The following is a 24,094-nucleotide window of genomic DNA, read 5'->3' as shown; positions in this document are numbered from 1 at the left end:
GTAAACTCCAGTGAACCTGTGATTAGTCTCTCTGTCGGTGTACAACTTCCCGTCCACGATCGTGACTCATTTCTGTCTAGTTTCGTGATGTAATCAAGGTGTGGTCGGCTTCCCTCACCACAGTCACGCTCCCCAACAGGTGCGCACAGAGGCGATCCTCCCCATAGTTCATGTTTCAAACGAGAAACAAACATAATGGGGGGAAAAAATCACGACAGTTTTCAATACTTAAGTCTGTCTGTGGTCATCTACAGTGAGAGTATACTCATCATGTCGCTCCCTATGATATTTTAAGGGATTACTGTAATATTCATAGTGTTCCTGTGAAAACCTCGCGTGTTTGTGGTATTTAGAAAAAGTAGGTTTAGTGCACTTCATGCTATTTTATCCTGGTGTTACTGCAGTTATTCCTACAATAACTTGTTTTACCCATGAAAGGATAATATTTCGAAGTTTGCTATGATATTTACCACGGGTCTATTTCTCCATGCAGCAGTCGCTTCATTCTGTGGCTTAACGCGGTGCACTTAACAAAAAAAACGGATATTTCTTTTTCTGTGTGACTGAGTGAGTTCTGGTAATAATTATAATAAATCATTTTTTAAAAAACTAGTATCAGTTCCTTAAGTGGCGAGCTGCGCACAGGGTGGGGTCGTGGTGAGGAAGGCGGAGTCTGCGCTGAGGTGACGCTTCTTTTACTCATTTTTTTTGTTCAGAGGAGCGTCGGACGGCAGTGGACGGAGTGTGGCACCAAGTGAAGCGTCCCACTGAAAATCAACACGAACCTGGAATAATCTGAAACGCTGCTTTGTGTTTCGACAGGTAAGCTCCGCCGACTGCATGTCTAGTTTAGCCCCAGTCTGGTCAGTGTTCATACTGTTACTGACGAATTGTACTTTACCTCGCACTTTGAGCTCAAGCTTTGTGTGTGCACCTTTTTTTCCTGCGTCGTCTGTTATTCGTTTTCACCTGGCTGTCTAAATGTTTTGGTGTTTATTGTTTGGTAACATTTGAATTGTAGCTCCTTACCTGGATGCAAATTTGGTGTTGTCTATGGTATTCATTTCCGGATGCCTACGGCTGAGCCAGCCCCATACAGTAGGCTAGCAGTGTCCAGGACAGCCCGGGGTTTGGGACTCAACTGTCCAGCGCCACGAAAAACTTTTCCTTTGCTTTTGTTTCGCCAAAATGACCATTTGTGATAAGAATGACTTTCTTGTGGCACTGGGTGTCAGAAAACTCTCTGTGCCAAATGGTTAATGAGGTTTGACAAAAGTATCGATCAAATTGACGTCAACTGATGTCAACAAAGTCCCTCGGACACTTTGGTGGCAGAAAGCGTGTGCGCGTGCCTGCGTGGGCGCGTGAGAGAAACAGGGATATGCAGAGAGAGAAACAGGGGGAGGAAGGAGAAGTTTGTGTGTTCTGTTTTGTGTATCAGAATCGCAACATTATGTGCACCTGAGGGCTACTTTGTTTTTTCATGCCAGCGTTTTACTGGAATAGGTTTGTATAATTGCAACAAATGGCCCTTGTCAGCGCCTTGCTGCTCAGCCATGACAACAGTGGTGAACACATTGTGCGTGGGGTGGGACCGACTTCTTCCTCACGCATGTATAATGTATGACAATGCGTAATGAATAGTAATAATGAACCAGGAGGCAATAATATGCCTACGTTTCTCGGTATCACTGGAGCCTTACACTCCATCCACTCCCACATTCTTCCTCATGTCAGCTCAGCTCCCGATCACATTAAAGTGCTGTCTCCAGGTGTTGCTGAATCTTCCATGATGTCATTACCTTTGCAAAGGATTCTGGCTTCACATGCCTGCCCCCCACCCCACCCCTTCCGCCACCCCAAAAAAAAAAAAAAAAAAAAAAACACCCACACTTCATTTCACTGAAGCAATTTTTTCAATCCTGCTTAGTGGCCACCGAAACACAACTTTCTCCCATTTGATTTCAAGAGCAAATCCACTAAAATCAGCATCCAACTGAAATGACTTTTATCTTATCCTCTTTCCTTACGCGATTAAGTCATTTTGCGGTGCTCTCTGTGCCAACTTTAATATCTGTGAAAGTCAAATTTGACATGGGTCAGCATGGAATTAGAGTTTAAACAGATGGTTTCTTCCAAAACTGAGCTTCTTTCTTGGTGATTGTGCAGACGGCACTGCACATTAAACACCAAATCTCATCAAATGGCTTTTTTTTTTTTTTGTAATTACCATCAAGTCATTCCATCACAAACCACCAAGAACGGCAGCGAACAGGTTTTTGGCATCCAACTGTGTTCCAGCCCGGTGCTTCCAGCTGAGGCTATTGAGTGTGTGTCAGGTTGAATTGAGCTGGGCTGCCTCACAGTGCCAGTACATTCTGCCAGTCCAGCGTCCACCAAGCCGGTCCTGGGCCTGCGCCATGAAGTACTGAAGCGGCAGACAGCACCCTGGTTGGAAAGCTGTTCCTGTCTGCCCCGGGGGAAGGAGGGGTGGTGCTGGTGTTGGGAGGGGAGGGGGGTGACTTACTGTAGATTCGCAGCTACAGCTGTGGTGGCACTGGCGATAATCCTCCACCCCTCAGCTTAATTCCCTGATATTGTCCTACATTAGCAGAGCAAGGGGCCAGGAGATCCTTCAGTTTATAAATAGGTCTACACTTTGCAAAGGGGATTACTGTATAATGTATCTCCTGCCGTCTTTGTTTCTTTTTCTGTGACTCCACCTCCGCTGTGCCTCTGTCTCTGTGCAGCGGTGCCTGACTGAACACTTTCCAGGGACTCGGTTACAACCACTTGGGGCACACGCGTGACCCGTGACCGCGGCTCTGTGTTTTAGTGTTTGCATGGGAACGCAGGAAGATAGGGTTTCTGGTCAGCCATGATAGGGGTCTTTATCGTTGAAGGGAAGATTGTCTGATGGCTTCATAATCTCCCAAGGGTACGCATTCCAGAGGCTTAAGGAGAGATCTTCATCAGACAATGCAGCTATCAACCCAAAGCAGATTTATTTGACCTCGCTTCTTCCTTGATGCCCAGTGGCAGTGCACCGTTCTTTATTATCTCTGAGCAAAGAACAGCTCAGAGAGAAATCACAGGTTAATATGTTATCCACAGACAAGATGACTTTTTAAAATGAACAGCTTAACCCACTCCCTGCTTATCCCATATAAGTCTTGCAGGTGTAGCAAAACAGTAGACATCCAGTGAAAGCGTTTTTTTTTTTTAAATCCATCCCAAGAATTTGGGGCCTTTATATTTCATTATACAAATTTGTCCAAAAATCAATCTGTGGAAAGAGATCCATGTTTTTTTTTGTTTGTTTGTTTGTTTGTTTTTAACTCTAGCGTGTCCAAAGCACAGTAGTGCAGTGCTGAAGAAGTTAAGTTGGCACTGCCCATCTGAATTCTACCCATGACAGCTACTGAAATTAATTATTTACTTTAGACAGTTCTCTGTTTGAGATCCAAAGAGGGCATGAAGCTGGCCCTTACTTAAAATGTCAAAGGCCTAATGGGTGTTTCTTTCCCATCACTTGCACTTTCATGATGTAGGAATCCGTGCCAAATTATTCTTTTCAAGTCAGCTCCTATCAAAGCTCTGTCCAAAACACCCAGCGCATCAGCGAACAGCATGCTGGAAATAGCTGAATCCTACTGTTTCTTCATGAATATATTACCATTGATAATTTTTTCATTACTGACACAATTTCGCATCCCCCAAGTAGGGAGTGAGTGAACTAGATTCCAGCACTGACTCAAAAGGCAAAGTTTTCACAGTTGGATGATTTGGCTGAGTCGTAGTTCTCAGCATAGTGACTGATGAGTCCTGTGGTGTTTTTCTCCTCCTCTACCTCTTACTCAACCAGCCCTTAATTACACTCCAATGAGAGATTGAGGAAAGGGAGGAGAGCGAGGGTGTGGCTGAAATAGAATGATAATCACCAAGGAGTTTTGACTTGTTAAACATGCCAACTGTTTGTAGAAGATTATCAACATTTCATAAAGAAGTGATTATTGCGTTTATGAAGCAAGGGACACGGCTGCTGATTCATCAGAATTAGTAGATCTAACCTCAGTGTGACCTCTTGGTCTTTTCTTGTAATATCAGTTCATTTGTAAATTTTGTGAATTAGACTGCCACTGCTTCTTCCATGTGCTGTAGTCATTGTTTTCATGACATGAAAGAGCAATTTATTTTTGGATGTATTTTTCCATTATTTTCTATTAGATGTCTGGTACGTTCTCTCAACTTGTCAGCTGAACCTGTTCCAAGGGTGCGCTCTATTCTTTAGCGGCTCCCCAGACTTTTGCCCCGCTCTCCTAAGGCAACCCCTACGCCTCCAATCTCCCTAAAAAATTCATCATCTGTCACATCGCCTCAGTGCTCAGCAGCACACCCATGCGTAGCAGTGCAAGCTAAGACTCCCTTGTTAGGCCTGAAACGGGGCTTTGGGTACAGCGGCCAAACTTGGCAAGTGAAACAGGCCAAGCCATCTTGATGTGCTGCAGCTTTTTGGTTGCATCCAGTGGGGACACTTGAGAGCCGGTTTCCTTTTCACTGTGACAGCAGTCAATGGGACAATGCTGCTACTCTTTCCTCTCCACCCAGACAAAGTAACTGGGACACAGAAGCTCTCTGTGCTATGTCAGAGACTTAGTTCATCCTCTTCCTTCCTACCGTCAACCAAACAACATGAAGGGGGGCATCCTTACTTGGGAACCAACACAAAATGATTGCGTCAAAACATCCTCTGTGCCCAAAAAAAAAAAAAAAAAAAAGATTAGCTTGGCATCAATTGTTCAAATTTTGTACCTCAGTGAACTTGATCAAAGCTTCTGCCTTACATGTTGGACATGGTTTTTATTGCGTAGAAAGACAAACTGTGGACATGCGTCTTCATCTGTGTCCTCTCTAGATGTCTGATCTGTGATAGACCATTTTGTGAACCGCATTGCTGTACAGTCCTTAGTTGCAAATGAGTGTTTGTTGCTACACAGGGTACACCCCTTTTTACTCATTCCCTCCTTCTTTATCTGCTTCCCAGCCTCATGTAATCTGATCCCGTTCTGCACTTAGGCACCTCCTCCGAGACAACTCACATTTCCTTTGATTCACAGTGAGAACCTACTGGGAGTAAACAACTACTCGCCAGTTTTCAGCAAGCATTCGGTATCTACTGGCCTAATTCAGCTCTTTAAAGTCATTGCAGTGAATCAACAGACAGATTTACTGCAGTGCCATTATACATTCCACTTGTTTTAGTTAATGGCATAGTGACTGCGGCTGACATGATCTGTGTTGTTGGTAATGTACTCAGATCAGCGTGAGTGGCAGGTGGAACGTATTGTATTTGTCACATTAAGGCAATTTCATTTTGTGTCTTGCTCAGCTGCATACCAGCAGGATCCTATTCTTTATTTTTACAGTGTTGCTCTGTTGTCGTTTCTTGGCATGCTGACGTTGCTATAGTCTGGATTTTATCAAATGCCTGTTGGAATGAACTGATGAATGTTCTCCCAAAGAATGAGCACTTTTACAATATGCAGATACCACACCATGTTTGTGTGTGTGTGTGTGTTTAAATGTCGTCCTCTGAACACTCAACCTGCCATATCTTAGTTTGTCAGGGTTGTATTGCCCTTGAAGATTATAACATCAATCGATGTTGTATCAGTGTTGTCATATGAGACTAGATATTGTCTGGAATTTTTGATTTTGTAATACTGCAATTGTCGGCTTGTCCTGCTTTTAAAGGCTGCATTACAGTAAAGAGATGCATTCTTCTTTTTAAACTATGAGTGGGAATCACTGGGTAATTGGCGATACGATACTATCATAATATATTACCCACAATAATGATAGTATCACGATACAGGCAATTCTGCAATATGCATAATATTTTAAGATAAACAGCTGTGATACATTGTCTTCATCTGTAGCTGAAGACGAAAAAAATACCCTGGAAAAAGCAAAATAATTTTCAATAAGCAGGAATCGGTTGTGTTTTTCAGTATTTTAGTCAGCACAGCAACTGTAACATGAACGTGACAGAAGAGTTCCACTTAAATACCTAAAGGCAGGGAACAGATTCACCTCATAGGAACTCAAATGTGCATCTGTGCAAATTAAGGTGAAAACTCTAATATCGATACTTGACACAAGTGTTATTGATAACATATCACAAGGGGAAGTATCGCAGTATAACGATTATTTAGATATTTTGTCCCACCCCTCTTTTAAACTGTCCTTGCTGTTCTATTGTTTGCATCTATGTGCTGGATCATCACATCCACATAGTTCATCAGAAATCTCTTGTGTGTAAATGTCCAATAAAAGCACCAATAGTCAATCCAACAATATTGTCACAATGTCAACATTGAGGTATTCAGTCACATTTACTATAATATTTGATTTTGTCCGTATTGCCCAGCCCTACGCAGCAGCAGACCTTTTCTTTCAGACCGGACTGCAGCTGTCCTGAGCCTGATAGTGTTGGTGAGTCAGAGCACGATGACCACCACTTCCTGTCACCCACCACAATAGATCCATTAGCTGTGCACCACTTCACATCCTCCCATATTGATTTATAAAGAACAGCCCCCACTGCCTACATAACAGTAGCATAACAGCTATGTAGTGTAGGATGAGTGGGGCACAGGGAATGAACAAGGGGAAGTGATTTTTGGGAGGGGATGGGGAGGAGGAAGGGGTGGCTTAATCTCTCCTCCTAATGGGACAGCGGGACCCCGACCCTGTGCCAGGGAAACAGAGATGGGGAGAGAGCGCAACGTCAAGGGAACCACAGCCTCTTAACAGCAGAGGCTCAGCTGGCTGCACATCCACTCACAAAGCCATTTAGTGTGTCAGGAGGGCTGGGCCGTGTGAGTGCAGGGTGTTGTGTTAAAGCCATCTGGGAAAACGGTATATATTAAGAGGAGCCTGTGTTGCATGTCAGGGGCATATGGCTTGTCTGTATGTCAAATTGTTTATTGGTTATGGGTCCGTGCAGACAGCTCATGAAGCTTTATAGATGTAATGGGACATAATCTGCTTTATTTGCGTGGGCATGTCTGTCTCTGTCTCAACACGACATCAGGTAGCCTAATAGAAACCATTATTCAAAAAAAAAATCACATTTGAAGTTAAGCTCAAAGCAGTATTGCTCTGATATACTAGTTGGGCAGAACAATATGGCAAAAAGTCATGGTGCAGTTATTTTGACTTTTTTTTTATTTACTTTGATTCATGATTTTAGTAGGAATGATAATTTTCCCTGATGCATCACATTAAAATGATGATGATGATGATGTGATTTTTGCTGGGGTCTATACCAAACAAACAACTTTTGTTTGTTTTGTTTTCACTTTTGTTTTTGTTTTTGTTTTTACATGTGGAAAACCTGATTTGTAGCGCCACAATATTTTTTTATAAAGCTATTTTGCTACACATTTTTACCTCTGTCAAAAAAAAAATAAACTAAAAATAACTAAGCATAATTCACAAATAAACGGACAAAGTAACAACAACATATGCAAAATCACTGGTGTGAAATGATGTTCATTTTTATCATGACTGTCATCTGCTCAGGCAGGACGTGTCAAAGCCTGGTGTTGTCTGTTATTTACACCCATGCCTTTTGGCTATTGGAGGAGTTAGGATCCACTTTGGCACATAGCCAGTTCATCACCCAGCTCCCTGGGCCTCTTTCCTGACCTGGTTCATTCCTTCTGTGATTGAGGGGCTTAGGCTAGCAAAGTCAAAATTTGGACGGCTGGAGTGTAGTTGATGAATAAACCCGATCAACATGTAGCTGCATAGCTGCTGTTAGTAGTTACTGGGAGGACTTTCTGGAGAGGATAAAATGTCGTCCCACAGCAGTTTAACCCCTCTGGCCATTAGGCATTTTCAGCAGGGGACCTCACCCAGTGCGCTCATACACAAACACACACCACCACACCCTGCTGAGGTCCTGTCACTGCTATGGAGACACTCCCTGTCTGACAGGCCTACACGGAGGCGGGACACGCATAGTTTGTCAGTTTGTTCTCACCATTGAGAGTTACTTATCCACTGTCACACTGCACAGGTCTTACGAAACAGAAACAGAGTGCAGTCAGTGAATTTAGTTTTGGAAAGTTTTACATGGTGTGAGTTAAGTAGAGGACAGAAAGGGAGAGTGAAGAAAGTGTGTGCATTTTTTTCAGCAAATGATTTATGGCAGGACACAGGATAGATATAATGTGCCAAGTCGGTGTGGAATGTCACACCAGCGTCACAGCTTTGGGTGCTGAACAGTATTCATCTCTCTCTCCTCTGTTCAAACTCGTTCATTGGCAGGTTTCACTGACACACATTCCTGCTTTCACTGAGCATATCTTTTTTTTTTTTTTTTTTTTTGAAACCCCCTATAAGTCAGCAGTCATATCCACAGTAGCAGTTGCTCAACAGGATAGTGGGCGTTAGTTGGCCAGGCTGTGTTTTTCTTTTGGATAGTATGGCTCCCATGTAAGTAGTGTATGGAAGTGGTGAGAGGGATGATAGAGCAAGGTACAGTGAGTGAAAAGGTGCATCACTCATTAACTGGAAGAGAGCAAAGTCCACGCAAATGCACACGATAAAGCCACCAGCTTCTCTCCGCCACAGAACAATGGGGAAGGCACCAGCATAGCCTTCAAATTCATTCATTTATGACTGGGAAAGGCGTTATACAACATATATTTTCACTTCATTCACTTTAACATAATATTCAACAAGAATAGTGTGGGGGTTTTTTTTGGTAACAAAGTACCAAATAGCAATTTTGGTTTATGTTGTATACTATTTTGAGTTAAAGTAGTCCTCATTTTCTTTTTTTCTGTGACTGGCACTTTTTTCTACTTTTACCACAGCCTCAACATGCCTCTCTCTTATCTGTTTGTAGTCCACTATCGCCAGCACCGTACCACTACAACCATCAGGGCACAGTCAGCCGGGCAGTGCTGGAAAAAACATGTCACTCTTTTTTTTTTCTTTTACAAGCAAGGGACCGTAAATGCAAGTGTGGCAATGTGTGTGTGTGTTAAAGAGAGACAGAGAGAGATTGGAAGATGGGCTGAGCAAGCCGACGGTTGAGGAGATGTCAGGCTGTAGATTTATGACAAACAAGAGGCTGAAACCAAAATGGAACAGCATTTATCAGTATTGTTCCAGACATCAGATAGGCCAGCAGGTTGCACCTCCACAGTGTCAGAGTTTCAGTAACCAAGGTGATATGCAGGGCGTGTCACAGCAGCACAACAAGTTGCCTGGGCCTGCTGCCTCGCCCAGGAAAACAAAGACTACACAAACACAGAAAACAGGAACGTTTTGCTGTGTAGACCTGGAGCGCTATGTGTTGTCGTGTTTAAAACAAAAACCTTTGTGAATATTGCTTTTGTGCTCACTTTATCCATGTCAGGTTCGAGTTTCCAAAAATCCATTGCCTTACAATTAAACTTTTTGGCAACCCAGTCCTCAAAGACAGTGTGTGCCACTAGTGTTATTAGTTACTTCCCCCCAGTTCATGCCGGGATAGCTAGTAGTCGATTATGACTGACACCATGCCATAATTCATTGCCCTTAATGCTTGCAGGTAAAAAAACCAACGCACCTTTCCTTCTAAGACAGTGAGCACAGTTTTTTTTTTCTGTGGCCTGATGAGTCAGTGCATTACCTGTAAGCCAACATGTACCTGCAAGCACAGGCAGTCCTTTTGGCCAAGCCCCGTGAGACTCTGAGGCAGACTGACTGCAACCTGTGACTCACTGAGCTGCCCCTGCTGCTGCCTGTGAAAGTGAGAGTAAGCTTTAAAACTCATTGGGGTCTCAGCAAAGCCTCCAGATGAGATGTATGTGTTTGAAACACACCCACACCCACACCCACGCATATGTAAATATACATACACATGCAGCCTCAGGGGAATGTGCAGGGACCTGCCAATGACTTGCTACAGAGATAAGTACATATTTGAACAGGCACTGGCTGTTAAGAACATGTAATACACACATATTGTTGGGACATACACACACACCCCGTTGTTAGTCAGTGCCTTTTCCATATCAGTTGTAGTAGAAAACAAAGACCTCTGCAGGGAATGCAGCCGTACACACACACACACACACACACACACACACACACACACACACACACACACACCAGCATGCATGCAGCACGATGCTGGATAAAATAAAATAAAATAAAATAAAAAACATGGGCTGTCCTGTCTGAGTCAGTGAAACACAAGAGCAGAAATGTCCTTCTACTGAGCAGCAGAGCAAAAAGCACAAAGCAGTGGTGCCTTGACCGGGCTAATTCATCTCTAGCAGACTCTTTGCACGCAGCATGGCGAACCGAGCCGCCCCACTGTGTACAGATTCCTTTTCAGCATACGCATTGATCAACTGTGATTATTTGATGCAGTGTTTGATTAGAGCTTGTTGTAATATGCATTTGTTCAGTGAAGTTGGCTGTGCATGCCCCTTGCTGAAGGTGGTAATTTAATTGTGCATAGCGCCCTTTGTGCCAGCATGCAAGATATCGTGGCCCCAGCTTGTTTTACTGGTACAAGAGTTCACTGCAAGATGATAAACTTGCTTCATTTTGTATTACATGTGCTCTTGTAAGCTACAACCTCGTAGAAATAGCTTGAAGGAGGGAAATACTTCTCTCTGTTTTGTCTCTTGGTGCCAGTGTTTGTTTGAGGTCGCCTCAGTAGATCTTCGCTGTCTGCAGAAACAAGTGTAGTACTCACACATTCTCACTCGGGTTCACACACACGCAAGCACCGTGCCAGTACTGTGCCCAGAAAACAATCCTGTGAGCAACACTCCCCAACATTTCAACCATCTGAAGACACTGCTAGCCAGTACAGTGGACACATTGTTGTCATGTGTCACATGCAGTAGCACACAGTTATTATGCAGATTTTTCTGTGATGAGGAGAAAGAGCGTTTCTGTAATGGATAACATTCAAGCTGGAGAAATGTGGCAATGTGGGACATACTCCAACTCCTGTCAGCAAGAGGTTATTTAGGGTCTGTGGGCCCTCATTACAAGGAACCCTTGAAGGAAAATGTATGTTTATGTTTTTAATTTAGTCTTCATTTATCTAGATTAGTCGTGTTCAAATCTTTTTGTATGACGGAAACCTGGCAATGGTAGCAACATTGCATTTGGTTACAGACAGAGAAATATTCAGTAATGGAAAAAGATGATCAACAGTCGTGGATGATAAGACTCACAGAGGTCCTCTATGTCAAAATCAGCCTGGCTGTGGACATTTTCACACAGAGGTGCATGCATTTATTATTGAGGTCTGTGAAAATAAACTCAAAGGGGAGGAGAGGTAGGAATAACCCGGTGTCAAAAAAAAAAATTATTTCAGTTAGAGAGAGATAAGATAGTGCTGTGAAAATTAAATACTTGATTGAATGTGGAGAGAGGAAGGATTTAGCAAGAAAATGAGAGAAATGGGTGAAGAGACGAGAGGCAGACAGTAGAACAGATGTGCACCAACATGAACCCCAGAAGGAAAGCTCAGGTAAACACATCAGTTTTAGTGTTTTTAAAATAAACCAATCAAAAGTTGAAGTCATGTTTTTTTGTTTTTTTTTTTTTTGGGAGGGAGGCAGCTTTCTGTGCTCACTGCCTCTAGCACACAGATTCACCCGCTGGTGTCAAAGCCTGCCGAACAGGTTCCTGGTTGCCATGCGTCAGCAACAGGCGTCCCACTCCCACGGCAGTATGGGTGGAGTCTGGGGTGAAAGGTCACATGGGCTGAGTGGCTGACATTCCTGTCTTACAGCTGTCTCTCCGCCCACCTCATGCTCTTCTCTCCCCCTCCCGCAGCTGCAGCTAACCAATGTGTTGTCATTTTTAGGTCCGGGGGAAAGGGGCTTGGGTGTGTGGGGGGGTTTATCTCGTCCACCTGGATGGAAAAGAGTGGAAGCATAATCCTGTCGCAGCAAAACTCTCTGCCAGACCTTGGTGGAATGTGTTTATTTATGAAAAGGCATTGTCAAGGATCCAGGGATGGCTGAATAGCAGGATAATCATTTTGTGATTAATCATGGTGGAATTCCTGATGTGTTTGTGTTGCTTTGTCCTTTTCAGGTTTGCTCCGTTGTTGGTGTTTTGATCCCGCGAAGCGAGGATGGCAATGCAAAGTATGTATAATTATTTTATTATCATTCATTTCATTGTCAAACTTCCGCTTCTCAAACCATTTTATTTTTCTTCTTCCTTATCCTATGTCCCCCATCAGTAAATTATAATGATACACTGCTGATTTTATGTTGTGTTTATACTTGGCTTGTACGTTACATTTATATGTGTTTACATCTGCTCTCATTGTACAGTATTTTTCTTACCGTCTGTTGAAATGCCTGTTCTTTGATCATAGCCTTTTGTACTTCCTGCTAACAAAGGATTGCGGCTTCGAGTTTGTATTCCATTGGAGTAAAAATAAATCATAAGGTCTTACCCATAATTAATTTGCTCAGAGAACTCTGGCTTTAATCCCTCTTGCTGCCTGCCCATGTGGTCTCAAACTGCATTATTATGAATCCCACCGGGGTTCTGAGCAAGATATGCCTTCAAGTGCTGTGATTGGTCAGAAAGTCATTGGCCTGTTGCCCATTCCCTAAAACAGCCTTGATATAAGCCCCCTCACCCAATTGTTAGCCTAAACCTAACCATGTGGGTGTATCCTGCCCAGAGATCAAGTGAGATTTGTAATTGCATTCAAATCTGATATTAAATGACTTGTATCCAACACTTGGAATGTCTCACAATGCCCCTCTCCCTGCTTCCTAGTGGGTGAGCCTGAGGGCATGGTGAAGGTGCAAGAGTGGCAGCAAACGTACTATGCCCAAGACTCTGGCATCCACTCTGGAGCCACCACAGTCAGAGATGATGACGGCACAGATTACACCTCTAAACAGTACACTGTCACCACCACCACTGTCACAAGCGAAGAGCCTGGTAAGGCACACACATGCACACAGCAGGAACACATATGACTTGGGAATGTCTTGGCAGGATCAAAACAGTGACAGCATGTATAAACCCCACCTCCAACCCTGTTTGTCCCTCTCAACAGACCTGGATTCCCAGTACACCCTAACCAGGGCACAGCGGGTGCGGGCAGCCATGTTCCCAGAGACACTGGGGGAGGGTGTGTCCATTTTGTCTACCCAGACAGACCCAGGCCAGATGACCAACGTCCAGCGGCTGGCTGAGCCCTCCCAGCTGCTCAAGACGGCAATCATCCATCTGATCAACTACCAGGATGACGCTGAGCTGGCCACCCGCGCCGTTCCAGAGCTCACTAAACTGCTCAATGATGAAGACCAGGTGATGACTGCAAAATCACGTATATGAATACATACAGGGTTGGCAGGCAACATCAACCAGTTGCTAAATATCACAAAAATTTGTCTCTGATGGATAAATCAATAAGGCTCTCCTTCCACCCTCTCTTTATGTGGTGTACAATAAGTAACTTTTCCTCATATTCTCCCTAATCCGCCTACGTTTCTACAGTTCACTAACTTCAACTATGGAAAATTACATCTTAGTTGTATTTTAAAAATGCCACTATTCAACTAACTTTGACCTCTTGCCTTCTTAAAAATCTAATAATCCTGCTCATTGTCCATTACGTCTAACCTTCACATGTAATATTTCCCTGAAGTCTAATACTTCATGCTGTCCAATTCCCCTCTCCGTCTCTCACCAGGTTGTGGTCAACAAGGCAGCGCTGATTGTCAACCAGCTGACACGTAAGGAGGCTTCACGGCGTGTGCTGATGCAGTCCCCTCAGATGGTGGCAGCCGTGGTGCGGGCCATGCAGAACACAGGCGACATGGAGACAGCCCGCGCCACAGCCAGCATCCTCCACAACCTGTCCCACCAGAGGGAGGGCCTGCTCTCCATCTTCAAGTCCGGAGGCATCCCTGCCTTGGTTCGCATGCTCAGGTACTGATGGGATAGATGCAATCCTGGTTTCTGTTGGTTATCACAGTTTGAACCTTGTCTCTGTTATTTATAAATGTGCTTATAAATTAAATTTGAAACCATTATGCAGGTTAATTGAGTAGACACCATTTAAAATGCAGCTGTTGGTGATGTACTTTGCATTTACTTGATAATTTCGCATTTACTGGAAAATGTAATGTTTCCAGTGTTGCTGCACTGGAGTTTGATAGTAGAAAATATTTCATCTAAGTCAACAACAGGCTTCAGTGTCAGTCACCTTCCTTCTATTTGGCAACAAAATTCAACAGTTATATGGTGTATGCTCCATTATAGAGGAAGCAGAGATACCAGTTTTTTCCTTGATGGAAGTCGCAATTGTCCAGAATGCAATGTAGCTGCACAGCATGCTATATTTTACTGCTATTGCTTTCTTAACCTATACATATGGCCCACAACTGACTCAGTCAAGTTAAGCATGTTCTCTTAAGGTTGTCAAAAGGCATTCTGGAAAATATAGGAGATTAATAACTGAAGTAGAAGTAGGCAAGGCAGGTTGAGGAAAAGTGGGTACAACAAAAGGGTTATTACAGCACTTAAATGGGTAATTATTACCAACTAAGTATTGGAATTAACTAAAAATCATAGATGGGTGATCTACAACAATGTAATTGGATCTGAGGATGGAATTTTCCTTTTTTAAATAGATGGAGCAACTGGAGGCGCAGCCATCTGTTTTGTGATGCACACTTGACTTCATCCGCCTCTTTCTCCCCCTCAGTTCACCCATGGAGTCTGTGCTGTTCTATGCCATCACCACGCTCCACAACCTGCTGCTGCACCAGGAGGGAGCCAAGATGGCCGTGCGTCTGGCCGATGGCCTGCAGAGGATGGTGCCCCTTCTGAAGAAGAGCAACCCTAAGTTCCTGGCCATCACTACAGACTGCCTGCAGCTGCTGTCCTATGGCAATCAGGAGAGCAAGGTGTGTGTGTTTCTGTGTGTGTGTGTGTGTGTGTGTGTGTGGTGTGTGTGTGTGTGTGTGTGTGTGTGTGTGTGTGTGTGTGTGTGTGTGTGTGTGTGTGTGTGTGTGTGTGTGTGTGTGTCTTTTGTGTCTATGTATTTATCTGAAGGTATAATTAAACTGTTGTGTGCGAAAATGTGTTTGGGTGTGGCGTGTGACAAGAGTTTGTCAGGTGATAGTGCATTGATAGGAAGGGTGTGGTTATGTGTAAAGTGTAGTAAAATGAGTTAGGATTAACTGATTTAATATGTCAGGGCAAGTTATGGCTTTTTATAGCTTATCCTTTGGAAGCCACAAGGAAAGAAAGGGCATCTTTATAGAAAACATTTTCTTTTCCATTCTCTTCCACTGCACCTGCTCACACACACTTACAATCGCTCCGTCTCACAGCTAATCATCCTTGCCAACGGAGGTCCTGAGGGTTTGGTCCACATCATGAGAAACTACAACTATGAGAAGCTGCTGTGGACTACTAGCCGTGTGCTCAAAGTCCTCTCTGTTTGCCCCAGCAACAAACCTGCCATCGTAGAGGCTGGTATGTAGTTTTGTTTGTTTGTGTGTGTGTGTATGGCCACAGGCTAGTAATACAGGCGTGTCAACTTGTTGATTTCTCAACTAGGCATCTCAACAGATGACATCTCCTCAACCGGAGAGTTACATAAAGACATGGCTTATTAGATTTTGGTGACAGCTGAGTAATTGCAGTTCTGTTTCCCTCCAGGTGGGATGCAGGCTCTTGGTAAACACCTTACAGGCTCCAGCCAGCGTCTGATGCAGAACTGTCTGTGGACGCTCAGGAACCTGTCTGATGCTGCCACCAAGCAGGTCGGTGTCCAGCTCGACTGTCACTCTCGCTGTGTTGCAAATCTTTCACTGTTCACTGCTCATTATATAGCTAAATCTATACAGTCCGCTATGTGGGGAATGAGTCAGCACAATAATTTCTATATGTGGAACGCATATAGAGGATGCATTACCAGGGACACTTGGTGTAACCAGAGAACCATCTCAGGTGTAACCCAGTGCGTAACCTGGAAGTAATGACTTCTTTAAACTTGACAGCTACCTAACAACAAGCAAACATTTAAATGTCTTGTATGTATTATTGTGTTTTGTTATTTAAAGTTTGATGAATGATTGTGATCCCTGGCACATTGTTACCAGGAAAAATCCTTAAATTAAAATGTTATTATTCAAGGTTAATTTTTTAACAATCATATAAGCCACCAACTACAGTAAAAGAGTGAGTAATGTAGTGTACATCGTACACTGCATTTTTAGGTGCACTTTTGGTAGTTTGTTGTTTCCTATATAGTCTATCATTTTATTTTAACTCGGTCCACTTTATAGTGAGTGATGAATGATTTGGAACACAGGATCTCTCTTTTTCTGCTCTACGAACTTCTATTTTTAGTCGCTCTGTAATGTTATGGACAAGTTTGCAGGTTTGAAATGAAGAAGTTTCTAAAACTGATCTTCTGTATCCAGGAGGGTATGGACAGCCTGCTCCAGGTGCTGGTGGGCCTGCTCAGTTCAGATGACCTCAACATGCTCACTTGCTCCACCGGCATCCTCTCCAACCTCACATGCAACAACGCCCACAACAAGACCCTGGTCACCCAGAGCAACGGTGTTGAGGCGCTGATCCATGCCGTCTTGCGGGCCGGTGAGAAGGAGGATGTGACTGAGCCCGCCGTCTGTGCTCTGCGTCACCTGACTTCACGCCACCAGCATGCTGAGACGGCACAGGATGCCGTGCGGCTGCATTATGGCATCCCTGCTATCGTCAAGCTGCTCAACCAGCCCTACTACTGGCCCGTCATCAAGGTACAAGGATGGATGGATGGATGGATGGAAACAGTGTTTGTTTGGGATATAAGAGAGAGAAAGAAAAACCAGCCTTACTGAGAAAAGAGAGATGGTCACAGAACAGGACACTGGACAGGAAAGCTGAGGGACACCAAAAGCAGTTCATCATCCTGGAAAATCAGGAGTGAAGGAATAGTTTAACCCAAGTAAAAGTAAAGAAATGAAGAAAAACAGATCATTTCCTTTCCACCTGCCCTGATATTTGCTCAGAAAGGTGATGCAGAGTTTGAGCGAGTGAAAGCAGAATAGGGGTTTGATGGGAAAAAGAGGGAGTATGAGGAGGAAAATGAAAATGGGAGGACTAGACAGATGGAGGGAAGGGATTGAAGATCAGGCAGAAAGCCAGTCTCTCAATCAGCCTGAGAGCACTGAGCATGAAATGCACTTGCATCACAAGACCAGACTTTAGGTGGGGAAACTAGTCAAACACAATCAAATTTAAGACTGGTGGAGTCGAGCTTGAAGCTGTTTGTGGCCCATGTTTTGCTGACCAACATCACTGAATAATATCATGACTCTAACTGTGGCTCTTTTGTCTCTCTGAAGGCTGTGGTTGGCCTAATCCGTAACCTGGCACTGTGCCCAGATAACCAGGCTCCTCTGAGGGATGCAGGCGCTATCCCCCGCCTTGTCAACCTGCTGCTCAAGGCCCACCAGGATGCCCAGAAACACGGCTCATCATCCCAGCAGACATACCAGGTACGTGAGGTGCCAGCGCTTGTCTTGTAATTGTCATGTGTCATTCAAATGAGTAACTGTCAGTGACTTATGAATCCACGATTATTGATTTACATGCATATGATTGTTTGTTATCCTTTTCATGTCTATTCTCAGGATGGAGTGAGGATGGAGGAGATTGTGGAGGGCTGCACAGGAGCCCTGCATATCATGGCCAGAGATCCTGCCAACAGAGCCGAGATCGCCAGCCTGCAGACCATTCCTCTGTTTGTCCAGGTAATGAAAGAACCAGGGACTGGGTGACATGGACAAAATCAGATATCTCAGTGAGTCTAGGATGTTTTCATCTGTAATGTGGATATGATGAGCAAGCAAGTAGAGACAAATAGAACATGTTGAAGTCTGACAAGTTCAGAAAATTGTATTTCTTTACTGTAATGTAGCCGTTAAAACCAGGGTAAGACAACACTTACACTGTATCATGATATTAGAACATCCAAAATGCCAGATGTTATCAAGTTTCGTATCACAGTATTGATATATCCTTAATCACCGTTCCAGCAGCTTCTTATTTTATTCTAACTTTGCTTTCTCCTGTTGTCTAGCTTCTGTACTCACCAGTGGACAACGTGAAGCGTGTGGCGGCGGGCGCCCTGTGTGAGCTGGCCCTGGACAAACAGTCAGCCGAGCAAATCGACAGCGAGGGAGCCTCGGCCCCGCTGATGGAGCTGCTGCACTCCAACAACGAGGGCATCGGTAGGGCACCAAGATAACGTCCTGCTACCTCACCTTACTGTAACTCGCTCTATCTCACCAGAGCGTTCACCAGTCACATTTAGGGGAACGTCTCTACAAAATGACCTGTCCACATTTTTAGTTTTCGTTGCTAAAGTCGTTGAGCATAGCCAGCTAAATTTCTGTGGCTTATATAACAGTTACACATGGCAGCACTATGTTCACATATTTCCTTTGGCGTTGGCTCTGTAGCTGTCACCTATTCATCATGTCTAGGGCGCAGCTGTAGAAGGGAAAATAAACACATTGAAGTTGTAATTGGCAACAACAGTTCTAATTAGTTGAGGTTGTAATTATCAAGAAGGGAAAAAAGCTGTCAGTACAGTGTAGTGCAAAATTTGTACTAAATCTGTTTCTCCTCCAACACACACATCCACATTGTAAAACATTTTCTTTAATGGAAGCAGAGGATTTTTGTGCAGCTCTGACTGTTTTTTTCCTGTTTTTTCCCCCCCAGCCACCTATGCTGCAGCTGTCCTCTTCCGCATTTCTGAGGATAAGAACTCAGATTACAAGAAGCGTGTGTCTGTGGAGCTCACACACTCCCTCTTCAAACACGACCCCGCTGCCTGGGAGATGGTGAGTGTCTGGCACCCTCCACTGCAGGAATGCAGCAACTGCAGAGCATAACCTTAAATTACATTATTATAAAAAAAAAAAAAAAAAAAAAAAAGGAGAGATTTTTTACTTTGACCTCTTTCTGTTTACTTCCAGCTCATTTCAGTGTTAGTGCCTCATAACACTGCTGATAATATTAGTAATGTTTGGTGATAAAATGCATCGTGTGAAAGAATTTGTTGTAAGACTGTCTTTAATTGGCAGTGTCAACACTGACATATTTTCTCTATAGAAGTTCTGACCTTATTTTGTCCTTTGCCCTGTCGTGACATCTCTGCAGGCCCACAACAGTGTCCCCATGGATGCACCCTATCCAGATGGTGAGTAACTGTGGCTGGGATGTGCCCATACAGCACATTCCTGTCACCCTAACACCGGGTCACTCCACCATAGGATCCAACCACAGTCCTAGCAGAGCTGTATTGTGCTAACCCGGTTGCCTGCCTGCTCCCCTGTCGCCTGCAAATTCCATTTGCCAGCCTTTGGCAACGTTAGCAGTTAGCTTGCATGGATTTGTCGCAGTATTATTTCAGTATTGTGCACATCTATGGGCTTGGAGGTAGAAGAGAATAACATAATTTTGGACAAAGATAAAGGATGACTATGGAAGCGATAGGATATGTGTTTTTCCCAACCGTGTCTTCTCAAAATTCAAAACAACATTCCCCTATAACGACACTGCATTCTTAATTACATTTAGGGGTAAACATATTTTGTCACGGAAAACGCTTTAATCAACCTATCATGTTTGCTATCATTTTAGCCATTTAGCCACCTTTAGCCACCAAATCTACTTGGTTAGGGCAAGGTAAGGGCAAGGTTGCTTCATGTTGGACTCAGACTTGGGTCGCTTTGGTCGAAGCCTGGCACCCCACCCACCAAAGCGCAACCATGAAATGAAGAGATTACAAATGGTCTATTGATACTACTTAACCTTAACAAACAAATGTAATCCATGAAAAAAATACATTCCCCTTGAAACATCATTTAGTTGCATGGGAACATAATCTTCAGGAGACAGGGCTCATTTTTATCTTGTTTTATCTTAAACAAAAATGTAACATGTTCACTTACTAAATATATAGAGATAAAATGCAGCCTCAAGCAGCACTTGCACAGGCTGCACACATGGATGTTTTAAATTGTGCATGTCATATTATTCTCGTTAATGATCCTCTACTCCTTAAAAACAAATAACCTTCCAAACCTCACATTTGGCCAAGTAAAGATGTAGAAGCTTAATCCAAATCTTTGATATTCACTTTGGCCTTTGCCAGCTCTTTAAACTCTTCAAAGTTTTTCTCAGTCACTTTATTATTATTAATCTCCACTTGCTTCTCTTTGTCACCCCAACTTTATGCCCGAGTTCAGATTGTGTTGCACAGTCTCAAGTTTTTTTCTCTATTGATCTCATTCCTGCAGTTTCTTCATCTGTGTTTTGCGTCTTTGTCCTAATTTCCTTCCTCCCCCTGTCTTTTCTCCTTTTATGGCCTTGGCAGCTTCTGTCTCTACAGGGAACAGTGGGCCTCTCTAGGAGAAAATCCTAACAGCAGCTTTTCGTCTCTTTGTTTATGGTGTTCCTGGAATGTGAAAAATGTTGAGTGTTTTTTAATGTGGCATTGCTCAAAGTTGCTGCCTAATCTATCTCTGTGGTGATTCTGATTGTTGGATGAATCTCTCTTTATGTTTTTCCTTCCACCTCAATGCATCAAAGCCCAGCCATATTTTTAAACTGCAGTTGAACTATTTTATCAGCTAGTAGGCAGGAGCCAAACACTCAAAAGTCAAGGATTTATGTTACTTGAATCAAACTGAAATGCTAATCTACACTTCCATGTGTTTGTGTGTTGCAGAGCTGGATGCCGGTTTAGGTTACGGATATGCAGTAGATATGCCCATGCCCATGGACGGCATGGAGGGAGATATGATGCCTGATGAGTACCCAGGTGGCATGGCCTATGAAAGGCGAGAGTTCGCCGATCGTTATTAAAGGTCAGTACACTCAAACGCTTACTTTACCCTCTATCATTAGCAGACATCTTGGAGCCCAGCGGCTAATCAAGATACGCCTGTAATACTTTTGGGTTGATACTTTTGATGATTACGCATGAAAACATATAAATGACACAGTCTGAAGTGAAGCTGTGCTTGAAGTGAGTGTTTGAGTGTTGTGAAATCAGTATGTGGATGTTTTCCCCTCATCTTATCACACTTAATATTTTTTTATTACAGATGCAAAAGAGCAAAAACAATGGAAAAAGAGGCAGAGGAGCTGAAACGGGACAAGATGGGAAAAAGAAGAGAAGAATCATATAGTCACCAATAGAGAATCCCTCTCCCCTCAGCCTAATGTAAAATATGCAATTATCACTGACTATGGGACTCATAATCTTAACAGGGCTGATTATTGTTTTATAGTATAATAATGCTGATGATACTGGTAATGATGACAGTGATGATGCATGTAGGTTTTTTTGTTAGAGAGCATTCAAAGGATTTGTGAGTGTGTGCGTGTTTGTGTGTGTGTGTATATGCTTTTGGGTGGGTAATCTATGCCAAAGAGATTTTATTTTGTGATGATAATCATGTAGCTTCCTTTTTTTTATAAAAACAAAATAAAAACGGAATAATAGTTGAAAACACTGCCAGAGGTGGCTCAATGTGCACAGTGCACCTGCTCACCACTCTGTCTTTTCTTAACGCCTTTGTAACAGACACTGCTGTCTACGCTGTACTTTTAACACTATGCCGTCAGCCCTCTTCCACTCTGACCCATGTGAGCGAGTGGGAGTCGGGTCATGAGTTGATGCAGACGCATTTCTTTTGTGGCTATTGACGCTAATTCAGTAGGAGAGAGAACAAATAAGGAAATGGGAGGTCTTTGAGAGACCTTTGGAAGAACTGTGTAGGGCTGCCCCCTCTTAGGTAATCAGTTGACTCATGAGTTATTGTAAGAGTACAGTTGACTATTAGTTGATCAGTAATTTCTTACAAATTGTTTCTCATTTTATAAGTTATTTACTGGAAAAGGTTTGCATATATGGCATTGCAGGAATATTAACAAAGATTTCTTGGTCTTTGGGTCAAAAATTAAAACTAAAGGAAATATTTTATGTGATTATGAGTGTGCAGGGGAACTAAAATGACCGTAAAGCAATTTTTCAGAGTTGTGTATCAGACTTGACTATGTAATTAGTCAACATCCTTAACACTTTGAGTTGTCAAAAAAATATTTAGTTGGGGACAGCCCTACAACTAGAGCAAACTACTGACAGGGAATTTGTCTTTCTACTTAAGAGTTTTTACTGAAATTTTGTTAAATAAAATAAAGGTTATATTAAACAGATTTTTGTGACTGTGTTTTATTGCTGACCAAGTGAAAGAGTGGCTGTGACTGTAATTCCTAATAACAAAAATATATATTTAATAACAATTTTCCACAAAGTTACAAAGGGCTGCCAAATGAAAATATGTCACAGTATCTTTAAAGTGTTATCTCAGTGTTGGTGTGCTACACACACTTTGATTTTCAGTGTGAGGGAATGAGATTTCCAATTCATTCAGTTATATTGTGAGATGGTACTGATACTGAGAATTGCTGTTGAATTTGTAAAGATCAACTTAATTTTTGTGCTTCCGAACCCCCCCCCCCCCCCCCCCCCCCCCCCGCCCCCCCAAAAAAAAAGGTTATAATGTGGGATACACAAAATGTATTTCTTACAAAAGAGTCAACAACAACAGGCTCCTAAATCCTTAACATTTTTTTTTAATCTGCAGCAAACACAACATGGTCACACATTAAACCAGACTCATCATGCCTGATAAAAGCCAACAAAACCAGTTATGTGTTAGTCATTTTCAGTAATAATATTTCATAACAGTAACATGGTTGCTCCACCATGTTACACAACATGAACTTACACTCCCTTTCCCGTCTATCAATTTCATATTGAATTTCTAGAGAAGAATCGAATGACCATTAAAAAGAAAAAAGAAAAAAATGAATTAAAAAACTGATTGTGCTTCTGAAAATCCACTGAGTAAATGTCACCTACAGTACTGCAAGTTGACTGGCTGACTGAACTGACTTGAGCATCTCATCCTGCTGCTCAGGAGCATCATCCACATCCTCATCAACTTTGCATACGTGCTTCTCACCCCCTCACTTCATCTGTTTCTGTATGTGTGAGACGTGCAGCTTCCTCTGGGAAGACAGCTGGGGAACCTGTTTGGGCTGTTTCCTTGATTTGGCCTTCACCTCCTCTGCTGCCTTGTGAGTCATCCTCTCTATCTCCTCTTTTTCCTTCATCCATTCTTTCCTTCAGATGATTCCTACAGCTCTTTTTTGTAGCATTATTGCTTTTTGGAGAGTTTCACTTTGCATTTCTGTTGTTTTTGCATTTTTTCAAACCACACTCATGCAGCTTCCTTCTCTGTTTCTCCCTGTCTAATTATTTGTTTGTTGATAAGGTCAGTTTTTCCCCCTGTAATAGCTCTATGTTCTTTCTAAGAGACACAACAATGTTGTCATTTTCTTCTCAGTGACAAGGTACCAGTTCATGTCCATCTTCACTGTCTTCTCTCTTCTTGCTCCGTCTTGCCCCCCGGTTCTACTGAATGCGTGGGCATTCAGATTAAAGCCATCAAGGATTTTATGCAAGAAACAAACTTCTCTTATCTCTTTTTCTCAGTGTTGCTGCCATTTCCATACTCTGCCTTTCAAGCTTGCTTCCTTTTTTCTCTATTTTCATTCACTCTCTAGAGGGTTGGTGATAGTCTGCTCAATTGATATAGGTCAAAAGGTATGAATAGAATCTCAGAACCTATTCTATAATAATTTTTAACTCTTCAGCTGAGCAACTGTGACATTTCCATGACAACCATCAATTGCGCTTTACTTTAGTTGTTTATGGTCAAGGCTGCACAGGAGGGGAAACTAGTAACTATTTAACTTGCCAACATCCTTACATTTTGAGTTGTCTAAATATATTGTCCATTGTGATTACTGAACTGAAATTACATGGAGAAAAAACTGAGATCATCTCACAGACCTTTCAGCCAAACAAATTAGAGACACACACTGGGCTTTCTGTTACTTTTTCTGTTAAGTGCTGTTCTAA

The 24,094-nt window shown here is 42.9% G+C and overlaps 1 protein-coding gene across 1 annotated transcript; it reads left to right on the top strand.

The window, feature by feature from the left end:
• The first annotated feature begins 710 nt into the window (after positions 1-710).
• On the top strand, positions 711-22,320 carry jupa (junction plakoglobin a). The gene is made up of 16 exons (XM_030057392.1): positions 711-822; positions 12,130-12,182; positions 12,832-12,999; positions 13,118-13,371; positions 13,757-13,995; positions 14,774-14,975; positions 15,405-15,549; positions 15,736-15,839; positions 16,503-16,841; positions 17,430-17,582; positions 17,718-17,837; positions 18,167-18,317; positions 18,814-18,935; positions 19,255-19,294; positions 20,828-20,966; positions 21,207-22,320. The coding sequence occupies exons 2-15, from the start codon at positions 12,170-12,172 to the stop codon at positions 20,962-20,964; spliced, it is 2,187 nt and encodes a 728-aa protein (XP_029913252.1). The 5' UTR covers positions 711-822; positions 12,130-12,169; the 3' UTR covers positions 20,965-20,966; positions 21,207-22,320.
• Positions 22,321-24,094: the final 1,774 nt, after the last annotated feature.

Source organism: Myripristis murdjan, chromosome 1, assembly GCF_902150065.1.
Source record: "Myripristis murdjan chromosome 1, fMyrMur1.1, whole genome shotgun sequence".
Taxonomy (NCBI): domain Eukaryota; kingdom Metazoa; phylum Chordata; class Actinopteri; order Holocentriformes; family Holocentridae; genus Myripristis; species Myripristis murdjan.
This window is presented reverse-complemented; position numbering and strand designations above follow the sequence as displayed.

Excerpts from the sequence above, each read along its gene's own strand:
- jupa (XM_030057392.1), top strand. Across the intron at positions 16,842-17,429 it reads ACTACTGGCCCGTCATCAAG|GCTGTGGTTGGCCTAATCCG; the intron begins GTACAAGGATGG and ends GTCTCTCTGAAG. Across the intron at positions 17,583-17,717 it reads CATCCCAGCAGACATACCAG|GATGGAGTGAGGATGGAGGA; the intron begins GTACGTGAGGTG and ends GTCTATTCTCAG.